This window comes from Mastigoproctus giganteus, chromosome 13 (assembly GCF_048544385.1).
Source record: "Mastigoproctus giganteus isolate SK-2022 chromosome 13, ASM4854438v1, whole genome shotgun sequence".
Lineage (NCBI taxonomy): Eukaryota > Metazoa > Arthropoda > Arachnida > Uropygi > Thelyphonidae > Mastigoproctus > Mastigoproctus giganteus.
In genome coordinates this window covers 64,704,928-64,725,345 of record NC_143587.1, presented here as the reverse complement: position 1 = coordinate 64,725,345, position 20,418 = coordinate 64,704,928, and the positions used below count along the sequence as shown (strand labels likewise).

General features: G+C 38.1%; 1 protein-coding gene across 3 annotated transcripts in view; it reads right to left on the bottom strand.

Annotated features, from left to right (window-relative positions):
- Positions 1 to 20,418, bottom strand: part of AMPdeam (AMP deaminase) — a 334,349-nt gene that overhangs the window by 271,681 nt on the left and 42,250 nt on the right. For 2 of the 3 annotated variants that reach the window (XM_090387682.1, XM_090387684.1), the window contains exon 1: positions 5,333 to 5,762. The exons of the other annotated variant lie outside the window; for it this stretch is intronic. In XM_090387682.1, the coding sequence (XP_090243808.1) occupies positions 5,333 to 5,444 (112 nt within the window). In that variant the 5' untranslated portion in view covers positions 5,445 to 5,762. Of the gene's footprint in view, positions 1 to 5,332; positions 5,763 to 20,418 lie in introns of those variants that run through there. 3 annotated transcript variants of the gene reach the window in all.

The following is a 20,418-nucleotide window of genomic DNA, read 5'->3' as shown; positions in this document are numbered from 1 at the left end:
ATAAATAAATAAAAATGACAATATTAAATTATAGACAATAAATAAATTAAAATTACAATAGGGCCCACTTTAATCGAAAAAAATCTGCAGCAAACAGACTGCATTCTGAGAAAAGGAAAGCCATTCTATGCTGCTCCACATTACGAAGCCAATCAAATGCTTGACCTCCCAGAATGGCTCAAACACATCGCCAGGTTCTCAAATACAACAGCAGTCCCATCTACAACTCTCCAGCATGAAAATGAACACCCATCAGATGTCCTAGCGACTATCCATAGCACGAAGCAGCAGTTCATACAGGACATCAATTCCCTTCACACAACAGCCACCGATGGGTAGGATGGAATACCGCAATTTATGATCAAATGTCTGAGCTCTTTCATCATAGAACTCCTTCTCTCGATCTACAACAGATGCCTCGCTGATCCTCCCACCACAATGGAATAAGTACAGATTGCACTCCATCCCTAAAAACCAATTTGCCACACACGTCAGCCAGTTTAGACCCATCTCCGTTGCCTCCAGTCTGCTAAAAACTCTCGAAAAGGCCTTGCTACCCACAATAAATCACCAAATCCTCCAGACGAAACCACCTGACATCCACTATGCCATCCCAGGAAAATCATCAATTACTAACTTGGCAGCTACCACTAAACGCATCCTCTAAACATTCGAACAAAGAGCAGAGCTTGCAGCTACATATCTCGACATAAGTGCAGCCTTTGATGATGTGTTAATCCCTGCCTTGCTCTTACTACTTCAAGAAACATTTCACATTCGAGTTGATGATGTGATGAGTTGTTGTTGATGAGTTGTGATGCTTTCTGGAATCTCTGCTCTGTCACAGAATGCTTATTCTTCATCGGGAACAACACACCCTATCCTGTGACATTACTGCTGGAGTTTCGCGAGGGGGATATCCTATCTGGTGTTCTGTTCAACGCTATTATTGTGCCCATCACTACTCCAATAAATGGCCTCTTATGCTATGCTGATGACCTCAAACTGCTGACACAAGTTAACTCTGGCGACAACCCTGCACAGCTCAGCAACAGGATCAATTCGCAGCTTAGGAATCTTGAATCGTACCTTGCAAGCTTCAACTTTCAAATCAACCCATGCTCAGGTGTTATATTTCAGGTGTCTGCTCAGGTTATATTTTCCCTAAAATCCGTGCCAACAATACCAACGTTTCACTAGGAGGGATACCAATACCAAACGTGCTCACGCACACAGACTTTGGCATTCAATTTGGCCAAAAGATGTCCTCTGTCAACCCGATCGACAAAATCAATACTAAACTTTCTCGCCTTAGATGGATCTCAAAGCAGCAGCGCTACACGTTCGACATCCCCTCATTGTCAAAAGATTCATCATCTCCAGGCTCTATCCCATCATTCTCTATGGTGCAGAAATATGGGCCTCAGCCACGCCCACAAACCTTAAGCGACTGTACACCGTTGAAAATTGGCTACTGAAATGGGCCAAAACAAGTTTCGTCTGCCTCCCGCCACCACAACGAAGATGGCACAAGTACAGGTAATTCAGAGGGTGAAGTCACTGATAACGGAAAAGAGGTTAGTCTTCACGGCCAAACTCCTCACCGGCCAAATATCATCTCCAAACATTTGAAACGCCTGCTCTTGGAGGATCCCCGCAGCCATGCCTAAGATCGTCAACTGCACTAGTGGCTCACCATAATAGGCTTGCACTCGCTGACAGGGTTCTCCCCAAGCAGATGCTCGCCGCCCTAAACTGTGTAGACGCTGAGAGCCTGATAAAGAATAAGAAAGACAGATTAAACTTAATCAAGTCCTTCCTCGCTCGTGATCCCTGACCTTCTAGAAGAGGATTACGATGCTCCCATTTCCTATCTCTAGGATCCGCGAACAAAAATCAAACTGATATTTAGCGGAAAAGAGGTTTTTAGAAAAGAGCTTTTCTATACTCATTAATCCTTAATATATTCGTTATTTAGTTTTGTATGCTGCTTTTCTATGCTGAACTTTGTTTTGTATTTGTATTTTGTAGCTTGTTTATTCAAGCTCCTATTTGTGAGCCCCTGGCACTGGTCGCCGTGATGGGATATTGTTGTATATAATTCTGTACTTCACAATAAAGATTTATTAATTTAAAATATTTGGGACGGCAATTATCGTTGTGGAAGCAAATTTTATTTATAGCAGGGGCCAGCCACAAAAATGAACGCAGTATGGAAATCGACCTATTACAATTCTGTTCAAGAGTATCTACAGTTTATATAAAATACGCTGGTGGTTGAATTATATTTTAATTATAAAAAATAAACATTAGGTAAGTACATAAATATTAAGCAAATTAATTTTTATAAATCTTTAGAAAATTTTTGCCGGAAAATTTAACAGGAAACATAAAGAAAGCAATCTGGCACTCATATCAACTATCTCATTTGTCTTTAAAAAAAGTGACATTTCTTTTAGTGCCATTGCTAATTCAGTAAAACTTCGTAACTTAAAGCGAACTGCTCCTTGTAAAGTAGGTACTGGCTAGTCGTACAACGCTTGTGTGATCTTTTAGTCTTTGACATCACTTTAGAACAGCTGAGTGCGAAGAGAGATAGTGATGTTTAGTGGCGTAGCTACCATGTAGGCAGGCAAGGCAATTGCCTCTGGGCCCGGCGTCTTTGACTGAATCCTGTTTTTTCAAATTTCATTAATTAAGTTGGGGCCAGAACATGTTCTTTGCCTCCGAGCCCGAAAAAGGGTAGCTACGCTACTGGTGATGTTCTATGTGAGTAGGGCCGTAAAAATGTATGCTTCATAATTAAATAAATGGTTAATCTCTTCCATAAATAGCGTTTTATTTAGAGAGCAGTACAAAGCATCCATAGCCGAGTGATCAGTAGCAGGAGTGCAGTAGTACACGCTCTTTGAGTAGACCGGCGTTCAAGCCCCTGACTGCTAAATACAGTCGATCTGCCAATCGCACTAAACCAGCGTGGTAGATTGTGGTCCATTTCCCTCGACATGAATCGTTGAGGAGGCTTCCGTCCTGCAGTGGATTGATAATGGCTGCAGTTATTATTATTATTTTTTTTTTTACTTTTAACTTTTTTACTTTTTTGCTTTTCGCCGCCATTATGACTACTCACACAGTTTGTCAGCTGTATGACTACTTTTTATGGGGGTAAAGACGAAAGCTAATTGAAATGACTGATTGAAATTCTCCATAGTACCATTAAATATTAAAATCTAAAAGTTTGTTGTATATTTTTATTTCTGCGCACTGCGATATACGAAAGTGCTGTTTTGTGTTTGACTATTTTCCAGGTTCTCATTTATTAGTAAACCCTACATAAGTAACTGTAATAATAGCTAATTTTTTTTAAAAAATGAATTTTTAATTCATTTTTCCCGCATAATAAAATTATGAAAATTAAATTTTAGTGGGTGAATGATGGAGTAGACAGAGGAATTTTATGGAAATGGGGGAAGAGGTGATCAAAAAAGAGGAGTTTCCAAATGAGGAAGTGTCTGACAAGGAATATCACAGTGAACATACGCACAAGTACCACCTTTGAAGCGGAAGGAAGTATAGAGTGAATAATTAAGGAAACTAAGATGAGTAGTGGTTGAAGCAACTGTTAATTCGGATTCTGTCAGAAAAGTAGCTAGCAGGGGCAGACTTTGGCCTAGGGCCCGTAAAACGGTTTTATTATACATTTTTTTTATAGGCAGAGGACTCTTTTTAGCTTTCAACATAATACAAGACCTGCATTTTTATATTTAGTAACAGATTACCTTTTTAAACCCATTCAACTGTATCCTCCATTATAATTTCTTAAAGGTGGCAACCCTAAATGGGACCCGAAATGAGAATCTTGCCTACGGCCGATTTTTCCTTAGTCCACCACTGGTAGCTAGTCCTGACAGATTGTAGATGGAAAATGACACCACTAAGAATATTTGTGAGATGAATGAGGCACATTTGGTTATTTGTTTTCGTTCTTTTCGCAGATGTTTGTTTTGTCAGTTTGGATGATCAAAGAAAATGTAAAATCTCTATTGATAATTCAAATGAGCGAGAGAATTGTCAGATGTTTCATAAATGAAGATGAGCATATTATTATAAAGGTGAATTCTTCCAACAAATACAAAATGGAAAACGCACCAATCAACCTTTATCAGTATTAGTTTTATTGTGTATGTGTGTATTAATATAAAAGATCTAAATTTGTAAAGCGATAATATCCATATTAAAAGATTGTTAATTTTTACGGTTTTTATAAAACTAATCTTGTATTCAATTCCCAATGTCTACCAAGGAAGAGCAAAGCGTAGTCGATGTACATCAATCTACCCCAAACTAAACACATCAGCAATAGACTAGAAACAGAAGAAAATTGTCACACTATATTAAAATATTTTACACTAGACTTCTTTATACATGACCAGGTTATTTCGGCTATGAACCGTGCTCACAAGAAGGAAGAATTGGGCTTAATCGCTCTTATATTTTGAAATATACGTTTGGGTTTTTTTTTTTTTTTTTTTTTTTTTCAATATTGTATCCTTTCAATAAAAGCGATTCATGTGATTTAATTTTTATACTTTTGTACGATTTTCCATATAAAAAAAAATCACAGATCAGGAAAAAAAGTCTGTTCTATGTCCCGAATTTGAGTTGGAAAGATATTGTCACTGTAATTACAGGAGCAAATGCAAATACAGTATATTCGCGTGCACGCACAGCGTACTCCCGCTATTCTGAATCGATTACTTAATGCTCAAACCACTCTCAACATTACAATATTAGTATCCATCCACGCATTAAGGCATAACTCGAAATTTTGTCCCCCCCCTGCTCTGCTTGTTATTTGGTTTTTAGGAGCATTAGCAACTAAGGCCATATTGCTCCTGGATATGCGGTGGTCATTCCCTGACCTTTCCGCATCCTCCGTATTTGGTGGTGACGGGCTCGAACCCCGGTCTAATCAAGAAGCGTGTGCTACGCACTGCTGCTCCTTCCCACCTGGCTACGGAGACGCCCCCTGCTCTGCAACAACCACATCACACCATTCCACATTCGCTCTTGGCTTTCTGCCCCCCCCCCGTCTCCGCACAGGCGGACCGCAAAAGTCGTAAACACACAAGAGCTATTATTACTCTAAAAGATAAACTCATTTACAAAACCATGGGAGTTTAAAGAAAGCCAAAAACAAATACCGTGTATCAAGAGCTAAAGAAATGAAATATTTCGATTAATGAAAGCAATAGTACAAGTTCTCCCTTACAGCTAACCCCATAATAAATACACGTACTCAAACTGCGTATTATTACTGGATAAAACCTACCCATAAATTTATCACGGGAAGAGGTCGATAACGAACATCTCTGCCGTGTTGGTGTTGCACAATCAGCCTGTGTGCCCCTGCTTACAACTGATGGTTCAGTTTCGAAAGTCATTTTCTTGTTAGTATCTGGCAGAGAAAGTGTGCACCGTTTTTATATGCGTCTCTTGAAGATGCGATGCTTTCATCACATAAGTAAACAAATCAGACGTAGAGTTGCCTCATGTTATCGTGAATCAGATATGCTGCTTTCCTTTGTGGTTATTCACCGTACTCTTTGGCAATTACGAAGTACTACAGAGCCGTGTAGAATTCAGGAAGGATGCCCGAGGGAAGAATTTTTCCTCCGACCGCACATCAAAAATCTACATATTGCACGATTGATGTTTACTTCATTACCTCGTTCCTCTACTCTGAGATTTACAAATGGTCTAGAGCACTATTGCAAATAGGATAAAATGGTAAAATGGAACAGATAGAACAGTTGAATGAGCGGGGGGGGGACAACTTTGAAACCAGAGCGTTTACACTGGGAGGATGTAAACTTCGGAGGGTAGATGTATTATTTTTGGAAAACAGCCCTTGACATCGGGTTGCATTATATCAAAGTTTCTTGCGACGACCGACTAACTGGTTAAAATAAATTTTATTAAAATAAAAATGATATATACATAAGATAAAACAGAAATAAAATAAGATAAAAGCATTAAAATACATATATAGTAGCTAGCTTTCGAAGCGGAGTGCCTCTTCATCAGCTCTTCAGACAAACAATTTCTGCAAACTGACAGTAACACCATACACGTATGGGCATTAAACCATACATTAAAGGAACATTAGAAAACAGGCCTTGTGTGTCGGGTTGCATTATATCATCAAAGTTTCTTGCGATGAAGCGGCTGATGAAGAGGCACTCCGCTTCGAAAGCTACTATCTATGTTTTATCTCATGTATATATTTTATTTCTGATTTATCTTATGTATATATCATTTTTATTTTAATAAAATTTATTTTAACCAGTTAGTCGGTCGTCGCAAGAAACTATGTATTTTTTTTATTATTTAATAATATTTACAACATGTTACAACCAAATCTGTATACATGTACTGTATTTATATTTATGCATAAATATAAATTTAAAATACGCATAAATATAAATTTAAAATACGCATAAATATAAATTTATGCACAATATGCATAAATATACATATTATGCATATTTATGAATGTTATAATAAGAGTATGAGAAAATAAAATAGGAAACTAAAGGAAATATTTATTATTTAACATCTAAATACTAATAGTCAGTTCACAAAAACCACATTACTGACAATAATCACAGGGAGGATGCCCTAGGGAAGAATTTTTCCTCCAACCGCACATCAGAAATCTACATATTGCACGAAATTTATGTTTACAAACTATCAAGAGATGGTTTGTGTGAAAATAAAAGGAACCTGAAACCATCAGTTTAATATGAAAATCACCGATTAAAATTTGCAAAAAAAAAAAAAATATATATACAAATTATAATCAAACATGCAAGTACTGTATTGTAATAATGTTATTCTTTGCTTTTTCTCTGCATGTGTATCAATCTTTAATTTTTCCGATAACTCATTCGGGCCCACAGCTTATCTTCAAGCATTCTTGCAATATTACAGTACAGATGCATATACAGGGTGTCTCAAAAATATTGGTACAAACGTTTAGGGGAGGTAGGTAACATCTAAAGCACTACTGCTGTTACCTCTAAATGACCCATAATCGCACAAATTTTGATGCACACGCGCAAACAAACGGTGGTCCGGTACACGTCTGTCTGCGAAGCGTTCTCCATAAATTCGTTGAGCGGCTCGTCCACTGTCCTCTGCTAATCCATACATTAGGTGCATGTCTGCCAGCTCACAGTTCGTATATCGAAGAATCCTCTTCGTGCGACGACTACTGCTTGAATGAGTAAACAAGAAATTTTCCCTCTCGCGAACTGATGAACCGTGTACCACTTACGGTGACGTTTCCGATTATGGGTTCCTATGCGATTCACATTCCTTTAGATGTTACCTACCTCCCCTAAATGTTTGTACCAATATTTTTGAGACGTCCTGTATAATAAAAATGTTATAAAATGCATTGTTTATAGGCTGCGACAAAACCGTCTCGTTTGCAGTATACAAAGGAAGAATTAGCCACAAGTAGACTCTTGCTGTGAAAAAAACAAAAAGGAATGCGAAAACCATAAAGCGAAACTGCTGACAATTGAATTAGTGACGGCAGACTCCCCTGAAAGGGAGTGTGCAGTCACTAATAGTAAAATTCTTTCTGGGGCGGACATTTTATAATTACATCTGTCAGGAACCAATTCAGGAGAACCTATTCGCGGCCTGCAGTCTTGTTTGCGATATAGGGGGGGGGGGGCGACTTTAAAATTACAGTACTGACTTTAAAAGAACTGGATTTGTACTGTGGTGTTTTAAATTATAGTACTGTACACATTTATACTGTTTTTCAATATACATGTATATGAGTAGTAATAATTTCTGTGAAGTGGTTGATGAAAGTTGTATCCGTGGGTGGAAATGTATGAAATACAAGTAGGATATGTCCCAATATATAAATATTATAAAAATATTGAAAATAATAAACAATTATATTTATAATTGTTTATTTTTTAAGCACATATGTATTTAAATACTAACATTCTGTTATTCTGAACTCCGTATCAAACAATGTTATAACTTTCACTGACAAAAATTTCTCTCTTGCATTCAACTTTATCTAATGGGTCCAGTTAACAGTTCTCTTTTTTATTTTTCTTCGTAAAAATTCCACTGACAACTGTGGCACCTAAGTAAGCTGCCAAAAGAAAAAAAAGTTACAATAAAGCTGTAAACTCCTCTAGCCACATAAGCAGTAGCACATGATGAGCTTGGGCCCACCTTGTATAGTTGCACTGCACCACAGGATTGCATACCACTGCCCATATGAGCTATATTGTGGTATAAAAACTACTTTTTTAATATATCACAATAATACATTTATTTACTTAACATTTAAGAAATAAACATTAAAAATAGAAAAGAACTGAGAAAAGAGATACATGAGCTCAAATATCAAACAAAAGAGAAAAAAAAAAAGGGGGGGGGGTGGACAGAGATACTTTCTTATTAAAAAAAATTTGAGTCATTTTATTTTTAACAATCATGCATGTATACATGACAATGCTGATGCATTTGATGAACCAGAATGGAATTCTGGCATGTTCCACATTAAGCCTTCCCTATGAAGCGAAATTAAAGTAACAATCAATAATCTTCAACATGGAAAACAAATGGAGAGAAAGGTGCAAAACTATATTCTGAGTAATATTTAAGGCCTATTAAAGTTGTTTTTAGGAGCATTAGCAACTAAGGCCATATTGCTCCGGGGATATGCGGTGGTCATTCCGACCTTTCCGCATCCTCCGTATTTGGTGGTCACGGGGGCCTACTGATGATGGTACTATGTACTTCCATACTTTGCAATCCATATGGGCATTTATATTGGTTCTAAAGATTTTATTCGTTATTATCTAAAAACAAATGATCTCATTACTTTTTGATAATAAATCTGCTCTTTTTCAAACTCAGACTACAGTATACATTTCAAGGATTTTTTTTTTTTTTTGCATGTTTTAACAGTTGATTGCTCATACCCAAGCATTTCTGTGATGTCATCCAAGTTTCAATCATTTACAAGGTGTTGCCCTTGTTCTTTGCTGCTACTTAACGTTGTAGTCCCAGACTAGTGCAATGCGAGTGAGTCACTAGTTTCAGACATTCACAATGTCAACAATTTGGCAACATCTACTACTGTTTACACCTTACAGAAGACAGTTTATAAGGATTCCTGATTATCACTTGTTTGTCATTATATTTTTTAGGATATCATCATTACTTCAATTATTTAGGGGTGGGCTGAAATTGTGAGATTCAAAATCAATCAAATCTTAATTATGTAGGACTGACATAAGAAAACCACCTTAAAATAGATTACTTCAAAAGTTTATTCTTGGATCAATTTTAAACTCGCATTTGTTTTTAATTACCCATTTAAGGCTGAACTGTGGTAACCTGGAAAAAAGCACTCAGTGAAGCGTCTTTTTTCATCAGAAAAAGAACACTTCACTGAGTGCTTGTAGGATGTGAAAATAAAATTTTAAAATAAATGTGCAACTTCTTTTACACTTATAAAACAGAAACAGGTTTAAAATGTAAACAAAGTTTAGAAAAATAAACAGACTGTAAACCATTCCAAACTTTCTTATGGTTTAAATTTAGACAAACAGCAAAAATGTTATATTATTAAAAGCTTCTTTCTTCCAAGGAACACAATATACTTCGGTCTCAATGCTCTTTAATGCATGCATCAAAAGAGCATGCAAATTTGGAATTTCTAGAGATTCCTGATCTTGTCATAAGTTTTACTTCCTTTTGGGATGATTAAAAATCACACACACACTATATACAGAGTGTCTCAAAAATATTGGTACAAACGTTTAGGGGAGGTAGGTAGCATCTAAAGGAATGTGAATCACTTAGGAACCAATAACCGGAAACGTCACGGGAAAGTAGTAGCAGAGGCACAAGAAGCAGAAATGGCACAAGACAGTAATTAGTGGCAAACATTTGACATATTAACAATGGAGTACGAGATGGATGTATTTCATGATGTTACAACAGATGCTCGAAGGTTTCACCATGAGAAGCGATGCATGCGTGACACCGACGCAGCATGGATTCGAGATCAATTTCCGTCTCCACAGGCGATTCATACACGATCGATTTGAGGGTCCCCCACAGATAGAAATCAAGGCTCGATAAATTAGGTGATTGAGCGTGGGGGACAGGCAACGGGTCCACCACGGCCAATCCATCGATGCCCAAAACGCCTGTTCAAATGGTCACGAACACACCTTCCATAATGGGCAGGGGCCCCGCCATGTTGAAACCAAATGTTGCGTCTCACATTTGCTGGAACATCGTCAAATAACCCTGGTAGAACTTGTTCAAGAAAGATCAGATATTTAGCGGAGTTCATGCGGGATGGTAACAGATATGGGCCAACTAAGCAGTCACCAACCATACTTGCCCACACATTTATTGCGAAGCGATGTTGTGCCGCATGGGGGCGCACACCGTGTGGGTTGTCGTGAGCCCACACATGAGCATTGTGCTGATTGAATAAACCTTCCCGAGTGAAATAAGCCTCATCCGTGAACAAAACATAGGCTGGAAAATTCAAGTCTTGAACACCTTCTTGGAGAAACCACTGCGCAAAAACGACACGTGCAGGATGATCTTGGAGGAGCAGTAACTGAACCCTTTGGAGATGAAAGGGGTGTAAGGAATCGTCGTGCTAGACACGCTGTACACTGCAACGAGACACTCCCAAGGAAAAGGCAACGGCACGTGTGCTGGTAGTAGGATTACTCTGGACGGCATTCAATACACTTTCTTCCATGGCGGGAGTTCGCGTCGAACGTGGTCTGCCCGCACTACTCCTGTAGCATTTGTTCTCTAAATGACCCATAATCGCACAAATTTTGATGCACACGCGCAAACAAACGGTGGTCCGGTACATGTCTATTGGGGAAGCGTTCTCCATAAATTCGTTGAGCGGCTCGTCCATTGCCCTCTGCTAATCCATACACTAGGTGCATGTCTGCCAGCTCACAGTTCGTATATCGAAGCATGTTCTTCGTGCGGCGACTACTGCTTGAATGAGAAATTTTCCCTCTCGCGAACTGACGAACAGCGCCGTGTACCGTCTTACGGTGACGTTTCCGGTTATGGGTTCCTATGCGATTTACATTACTTCAGATGTTACCTACCTCCCCTAAACGTTTGTACCAATATTTTTGAGACACCCTGTATATTCGTTTTATTACGGTAGGTGGCTTTCAAAAGGGCTATCAAAACAGAAGTACAGTAAATCCTCAGTTTAACAGCCCTCAATTTAACAAACCTCAGAAATAATGGACACCCTCCAATGAACCAAGCTTTTCATCCAAATGGGACACAGTGACAAATGCCTCAATCTGATGGTATATAATATCAATCAACACATTTTAATTAATGAAAAAGCAAATTTAATTCAATTGTTTAGAAAGCTGACATTGTCAATTATCAATACGGTATCAAATAGTCAGATAGCAAAATGGAAATACCATATTTACTGAAATACTATATTTGAAGCATTTGTTCTCTTTCATGTCATCGAAGTAATTTGTCGAAATGCTCTACTTAAGTTGTTTACATTTTCTGCTGCTATGAAAAAAAAAAAAAAAAACTATAAACACCCAAATTTCTGTCCTTCACCCTTTACAAGGTTTGCATTGTAGAGAGCAAAAGGGAGTCAACGTCACCTAACTAGCTGGCTAAGCATGTCCACAATCAGAAGAGTGTCATCGTCATGTAAACTGTCAAGTAAGGGTACTTGACAACTTTTCGGACGAAACAAGTTTTAGTCAGTTTCCACTTCACATGATAAGAACAGTAAAATACAAATAATGTTAACGTTAAAAATCTTTTTACTGGCATTATACCAAAAATTGTAACGAAAAACCGTCATGCGAAAAGTGTTACAGAAATGACGTCATCTTCAGCTTCCGCCAGAAGCAAATTATTGTAATTTGTATTGTTGGAATCATATTTGTATGATGGCAGCAATAATTTATCTTCTACTGGACCAAATTTAATGAAATTTTGCATGGAGCTTCACCTTAGCTCTATACTAGAGGAAAAACTTTCAAACGTCTGAAAATTACAGTAGTTTTTCCAGGATAGTGGGAAAATATGAACATGTGATCAAGGAAATTATCTCGCGTAATAAACGGGATAATGTGGACGTACAGCATATCGTTGGAAAGCTAAGGAATTTAGAAACAGAAATATTAAAGTTTTAAGATACAAAAAAAACTTTTGGAAACTGGGAAATGTGTTAATGCGAAAACGCATCTGGTTTCAAGTCACATGGTGTTTTCAGACTGAATGTACTTTTTTTTTCTTTACAATTAAACTCTGAGGCTGGAAAAGAGTTCTGCACATTTATGAAAACTTCTTCAACTTGGACATGTCATCAGATCTCTGGATAAATACTACATGTAATGGAACAACTGAAGATGGTGTAATTTGTCATGAACTAAAATCTCTTCAATGTAAAATTACATATCCTACTGTAGTCATCAAAGACCAATACTTTCAGTAACCAATATGTAATTATTATTAATAAAATAAAAACATTTATATTATTATCCATGAATTTTATTAATAACTGAAAATTAAAACGTTTTAATGCCTGCTGATGACTCTTAAATGTAAAAGATGTTAAATATGCTAGCAGCAGGACACATTCTGGTACAAAAATTGTTTTAATTAATAATTAAAAAGTTTATATTTATTATTTATTAATAACGTTCTCAACACTTAAATGTTTTTTCATTTAATGGTGGCGCCTCCGTAGCCAGGTAGGCAGGAGCAGCAGTGCGTAGCACACGCTTCTTGATTAGACCGGGGTTCGAGCCCGTGACCACCAAATACGGAGGATGCGGAAAGGTCAGGGAATGACCACCACATATTCCCGGAGCAATATGGCCTTAGTTGCTAATGCTCCTAAAAACCAAATAACAAACAAAAACATTTAATGGTACAGCACTTTTTCATAATATTCCAACAAAACATGTTCGGCAAATTTCTTTGTATTTAACGTATGGTCTGATTTAACAGTCAGGCCTTATCCCAATACAGTTCATTAAACAGGTTTTACTGTGTCAAATTTGGTGCATTTGATTAGTATACCTCTCATCTAGTTCGAAATGTTAAGTTTTCCTGCATATTATTTCTTTCATGTGCCTTAAAGAAAGTTTGAAAATACTGAAAATTCTTATTCATGAAGATACACAGCATTCTACAATATACTAGTTATCTAAATTAATGGTTACAAAATCAATGGTCCACAGATCTTTGCTGATCTGTGACTAATATTCTCTGATCGAAAAAAAAATTAAGGGAGTAAAAAAAGCTAGATAAAAAAAGCATACTGCTAGATTTTAATCACTCATGGAATGCTCATTACATTAGCAATTGTAGTTGAAAATGATGCAAGAAAGCAAGCTTATACAGCATCAGCAGCAACACACACAAAAAAAGAAGAAAAAAAAGACACTTCCCATTTCACCTATTCATTCTCTCCAATAGTTTGTCTAGTTCTTCTTTGAATTTATTTAAGTTAACTTCTACAACAACAAATGGAAGTTTGTTCCGGCAATCAATCACCCACTGGCTAAAGGCAAACCTCCATACATATATTCTGCAACAGTCCTCCCTCAATTCGAACTTTTGCCCCTTGTGTGTAGTTTGAGCAAGAGTAAGAATCCCATCAGCACTGACTTTGCTCAGTCCATTTAAAGCCTTAAACACCTCAATCAGATTACCTCACAGTTGCCTAGTCTCCAGACAGTGCAATTTGCAGAACTGAAGCCTTTCTTAGGTAAGGGCACCTTTTTGTTTACTTCACCAATCAGGTTACCCAACTGTGTACCCATTCCAGCAGATCTACATCCTTTCTAAAGTGAGGACTTCAGACCCGTATACAGTACTCAAGGTGGAGCATAACCATGGCCTTATACAAGGCATTTCACGTAAAACAAGCTCCAGTCACTGGCAAAATAATTAGGGAAATCTAGACAGGAGTAAAATGAGATAGCCAAAAAAAACTCAGTCAAAAGTAACTATTTTTTCTCTCTGAATGTACACACAGTTATAAGAGATGCTGGAAATGATGTCCTTGTGCATCTATACACTTTTGTGCAGGTGTAATCATATTCATGGTGACCTGATGCAAAACAGTGACGTTGATAGCCTTGATATTTCTTTGAATGTTGTCCTTCAGTTCATTTATTGTGTGGGAGTTGTGCTCAAACTCTTCCCTTCAAATATCCCTACAGGTAAAAGTCACATGAAGACAAATTTGGAGAATGCAGTGACCACAATCCTTTGCCAACTGTGCGTGCCTCTGTGAAACTGTCATGAACATGGGCCAGTGATTCACGAGACGTGTGACATGTGGCACCATCCTGTTGAAAGTAGCAGTTTTCCCGCTCTTGTTCTGTTAACTGAGTGAGTGTTAACTGAGAAGTTCTCAAAAATCTGAAGATAAACTGCTGTGTTCACTTTAGTGTCAAAAAATATTGGGCCGACGATTCAATTGCTAGAAATTGCACACCATACCCCGATCTTCTGGTCGTGAAGCAGTTTGTGATGTAAGTTGTCAGGATTTTCAGCACAAAAGTGTCAAGTGCTATGAGAATTCACAGGACCAGAAAGATGGAACCATGCCTCGTCACTCATGAAATAAAGCAGTGGTCGAGTTCACCATCTGCAATCTTATTAAGGAGCCACTCACAATAATTCAGACATTTTTCTGCATCAGGTGGCAGTAATTCTTGGACACATGTCACGCGATAGGGTTTTGATTTCAGGTAATGAAGTACACGAAAACAAGTTGGTTTCACTCCAGTTTGTTGCGACAATTTCCTGATAGATTTTCTGGAACTAGCTAAAATTCTCTGAATTGTTCAACACCACCTCGGGAGTTCTAACAGAGGGTAGACGATTTATTTCTCGGGTGCGTTTACAACGGAAGGAACCTGCTGTCCTCTGTTTTGCATGTTGTTGTTGTTGGTTTTTAGGAGCATTAGCAACTAAGGCCATATTGCTCCGGGATATGCGGTGGTCATTCCCTGACCTTTCCGTATCCTCCGTGTTTGGTGGTGACGGGCTCGAACCCCGGTCTAATCAAGAAGCGTGTGCTACGCACTGCTGCTCCTTCCCACCTGGCTACGGAGGCGCTCCCGTTTTGCATGTAAGCACTGAATAGTACTCTTAGCTGGGATGGTAGCAATAGGAAATTTCTCAGAAAACAATTCGTGTGTTTCCTTAAAAGAGCCAGTACATACATAGGTTTCCACTATACAAGTCCTTTCTTGCACAAAATATGGCATTCCTGATGATACTCTCACACACCTATCGCTTACAAGCACCAATCACTGACTGTATGTTGAGAAACACTGTAAGTGTTTCTCAACATACAGTCAGTGGCAACATAGAGTCAGTGGCATTAGTAAGTGGCAATATCTTTCAACAAGTTAAGCAATTCAGATTTAAAACGACTTTTGAAAACAAATGTATAAATCAAAATATATAAATGCATAAATCAAAACATTCCAGACCATTCTACCCTGAGTAAGAATTACCTTATTGATATTTATGATGACATTATTATTGAAGTTCATCAAGATATGAGAAAAGTGCATCTGGGTATCTACCAATGAAATTGCAGATACTTATGGCCTCTGTATTATCTATTTTTTTATGTATGAAATTAGATGTAGACAGTCTCATCTGTATTTCCTTATAAAGTTCTCAAAAAGGTGCCTCACTCAACAACTGACAGATTAGTAATTGATTATTAATGTTTGTTTATTTATTTATGGGCTTTACAGTGCAAGGGCAGCAAGGCCATAATGCACCTAACTATGGTGATGTTAAATACACAGTTTATGTACATAAATGCTGTTGAAGTTCACACCGTGTTGTACAGTTGTATCCATTTAAGGAATGAAAAAAATTTTGGCCACGTGGGGATATCTGCCAGGAGGTTAGCAATACTGAAAGGAATGCTTGTCCTGGAAAAAGAGGTAAACATAGCTTGTCGGTCACTATTGTATGTGGGGGCAATCAATGAGTATTATGTGTTGGACAGCGAGCTGAGTGTTGCAATTTGTACATAGTGGTGGATCAGTGCCTGCAAGAAGATAATGTTAGTTGTGTATGGCCTATTCATAGTCGGGCTAATGACTTCATGCCTGTTTTCACGTATACTGGATTTCCAAAGGTTGGAGATGTTTCTTTATACAGAGTAGTTTGTTCCCAACTTGACTTTGCCAGATGTGGTGTCGTTTTTCAAGACACTGCTTTTTTATAATTGACTTGTAGTCTGTGATCGGTATACTAAACGGGTCACCTATAGGATCTGTAGCAGTTTTTGCAGCTAGATCAGCACGTTCATTTCCAGAAATTCCAACATGATCAGGGATCCAGCAAAAGATGACTTCTTGTTTCTTCCTATTTAGCTTAGTCATGATATTCCAAATCCGTATGAGTAAGGGGTTATCATGATTTTTATTCTGCTGTATAGCTTGGATAGCACTAATGGAATCTGTATAGATAACACCGTTCAATATATTTGTTGATAAGATGAAATTTAACACTATGAAGATAGCACAAAGTTCTGCAGTGTACCTGCTGCATTCAATGGGGAGTTTCTTGGCTATGGAAAGGTTGGGAAAAACTGCTGCTGCACCAACATGGGTGTCAGTTTTAGATCCGTCCGTGTAGATTGGCATGTACTCTGCATGCCGGGTTCTCAATGCGGCATAAATTTGCAGTATATTCTGTTGGGGTAAGGTGTGTTTCCCCAACGATGTGAGTGAAAGGTCACACGACAGTATGTGGTACATCCAAGGTGGGACTGTATGAGAAGCAGTAGGCTGTATCATGCCAAGGTCAATTTGCCAGTCACTGAGCAGGGAAAGCAGGCATATCCCTGTTGATGGGTTTTTAGATGGGTAGGCTCTGTAAAGCTTATTCCATTTGGGCGAGAAAAGTCCATTCCAAGTAGGGTTGTCCTGTTGCCCCTTGACTTTTGCTGCATAGTTTAAGAAGCATTTGTCTGCGTAGATCTAAAGAGGTTTCAGTTGCTTCAGCATATAAGCTCTGGACTGGCAATGTATGAAATGCTCCTAGTGCAAGATGAAGGGAACTGTGGTGTATGGGATCAAGCCAATGTAAGGCACTTGGTCTAGCAGAGCTGTAGACCACAGAGCCGTAGTATAGACGTGACCGTATTAATGCATGGTACAAATGCAGTAGTGTGTAACAGTCAGCTCCCCAAGTTGTGCCAGATAGTACTCTTAAGATGTTTAGCTTAAGGCAAGTAATCCGGAGCTGTTTTATATGTTCGAGGAAGGTAAGTTTTTGGTCAAGAACCAAACCAAGAAAGCAGACACTACGAACCAATGAGATTTGATTTTCTAAGTGAAGTTCTGGGTCTGGATGTAGGTTACGCTTCCTACAGAAGTGTATCCCGGCAGTCTTTTGCGGTGAGAGACAAAAATCACTGTTTTGGGACCATTTTACAACTTTGTTGATGGCACCTTGCAACTGTCTTTCCACCATTCGCATATTAGGCAAATGGCAGGAGATACTGAAGTCATCGGCATACAGAGTAGTGGACACTGTCTGTGGTAGATCCTGTGTCATGGAGTTCATTGTTATGTTAAATAGGGTGGCACTTAGTATCGAACCTTGTGGGACCCTTCTTCCTGGATAAAATTGGAAGATAACTGGTTGTTGACTCTAACTTGAAATGAGTGATGTTGGAGGAAGTTTCTGATAAACTTTGGCAGGTGTCCATGTAGTCCTAGATCGTATAGGTTTCACATTATACCATACCTCCAAGCTGTGTCAAATGCTTTTTCTATGTCAAAGAGAACCATGACATTGTGTTATTTTTGTACAAAAGCATCACGGATGTTTATTGCTGCCCTGATGAGTAAGTCTAGAGTGGATCTGCCTTCACGGAAACCACATTGTATTGGGTTAAGGTTGTTTTGGACTAGAAACCAGGTCAGGTGGGCATCAATCATTTTTTTCCAGGACCTTGCTCAATGCAGTGCAATGGGTCAGTATTGTTGTGGATTTGTAGAATCTTTTCCTGGTTTCGGAAAAGTCAAAACATAAGCGTGGTGCCATTTGTCTGGGAAGGTATTCTCTTTTAAAATTCTGTTATAAAGAAATAACAGTCTTAAGTGCAGGTTCAGTAAGTTGTGCTATCAGGATGTAATGTATTCCATCTGATTCTGCTGCGCTGAGTTTAGTGATGGCTAAAGTATGGTGCAATTCAGACATCGAGAAGGGGAAATTGTATGCAGCACTAGATGCTGATTCAAAGTTGATGAACTGTTTTAGCCTGTGCCTTGTGTACCTGAAAAAGAGGTGTGTAAGATGTCGTGGCTCAGATTTTCATGAACGATTCAGATTGATCCATGGCAAAAAAAAAGTCTGCATTTTGTCGGTGATGCTCCATGTATGATAAAAGCGCCTTCTACATTACAGGTTTTCTATCCAAACCTGATCCAAATTACTTGTTTCACCCATGGCTTACATTAAGTCTGCAGAAAAATATGGGAGAATTTATTGAGTAGGTATATATATCTTGTAGCATGGCTTTCCTCTTTCACCAAAGCTTATTTTAACAAGGGAACCAAGGTTCAGTGCAGCATTGTTTTTATAACAAAAATGTTGATTCTACAATAAAAGAAACATTGTTGATGATTTTGATACTATAACTACTGGCATTGTTAAGGCAATTCTTTAGAAAAGATTTGCTGTTCTTTGAGACTCATTTTGTATGGTTATCTAATTGGAGAGGTTCAGCTAGAAATTTCAGTTGTCCCTGAAGAGACATAGCAGAGAAAATAAAATTTGATAATGTTTTAAAAAGGTACTCTGGATTTCAAATTTTAAGGTTTCTTTTTTCAATAGACCCTTTCTCTTGTAGTCATTCTCAGCCCCATGTTGTTTGGTATTACAAGAATGTGAAATGGGATGATCTGTGAGATTTCTATGCTTTTTTCCCTTGGTTAGTTACTGGTTTAAACCTTCTGATGTTAATGTTTGCTCAGATTGTGTCAACGAAATTATAAGTATAGAGATGAAATCGTTTATTCCACACTCTACCTTAACATCTCATTCTTTATCTAAACCTTGGTTTTCCAATAAATGTGCTAAGGCTGGTTCAAGATAAGAACTTTGCACATTGTAATTGACTTGCATCCAAATCTCCAGGTTCATTTTCTGTCTACACCAAGGCTTTCAAAAGTCAAACCTCAATTCTGAACAAGCTAAAAGCAGAAATCTTGCTTCTTGCATGAACGGTAGTTGAGCATTCTGATCTCTTGCCAAAGCTATTGGCCACAATATCTTCGGCAAGAGATCCTTTTTCAATAGAGCCTTTTCTAGGTATTTCTGCACTATAAACGGCACATCTATACTCCCACTTCTGTTTAAACCTGATGGTTCTATTGCCTCCTCGGCTAAGGATAAAGCTGCCTTACTAGCATCTTACTTTTTTCCTAACTCCTGTATTGATGATCTTGGTAAACCACCTCCTCTCATAACCAGTACCCTCCACTGAATGACTCCTGTGGTCTTCCTACAGAAGAAAGTTATAATTCTGAACATTCTTGATATCAAGAATGTTCCAGGTCCTGCTGGCATTTCTTTACTTGTTCCCAAAAACCTGCACTCCTGAGTTTACTCCTGCTCTATGCTAACTTTTTACACTTTGTTCCACTGGTGTTTTTCCTTCTGCTTAGGAATTTGCTCATATCCAGCCAGTTCCTAAAATAGGTGACAAATCTCCCAGTCAAATTATCATCCCATTATACTTGCATCTACTCTTTCGAAAGTAATTTAGAAATCCATGCGCTGCCAACTCAAACTATCTTGAAGCCTTCCAGCTGATCAATGATCACCACAACATGGATTCTGTTGGTGTCAATCCAATGATGATGAACTGGCTTATGTTACCCATCTTTGGAAAAACAGAAAAATTTGGTGAAGTTCAAGCAGTTACTCTTGACTTTCTAAAGCTTTCAATCATGTTTTACTTAAGTCTTCTAAACAAATTTCCATTTTATGGGATGATTGTTTTTTGCAAGTGGTATCCAGTTTTCTCTCTGACTGTTCACTGTGGGTGTTGATAGATGGAACTTTTACTTTAACTTCTCTGCTGATTGCTGGTGTTTCCCCAAGGTTCAGTTTTTTCTTCCACTCTTTTCCTCCCATATAATAATAACTTTCTTCCACCGACTAGAAATCTTATCCATAGTTTTGCTGATGATAGCACTTTCATTTCACGTCTTAGTTTGAGAAAACTTTCCGTGCACAAACAGCATCTTCTTGAATACTACCACCACTTCCTTA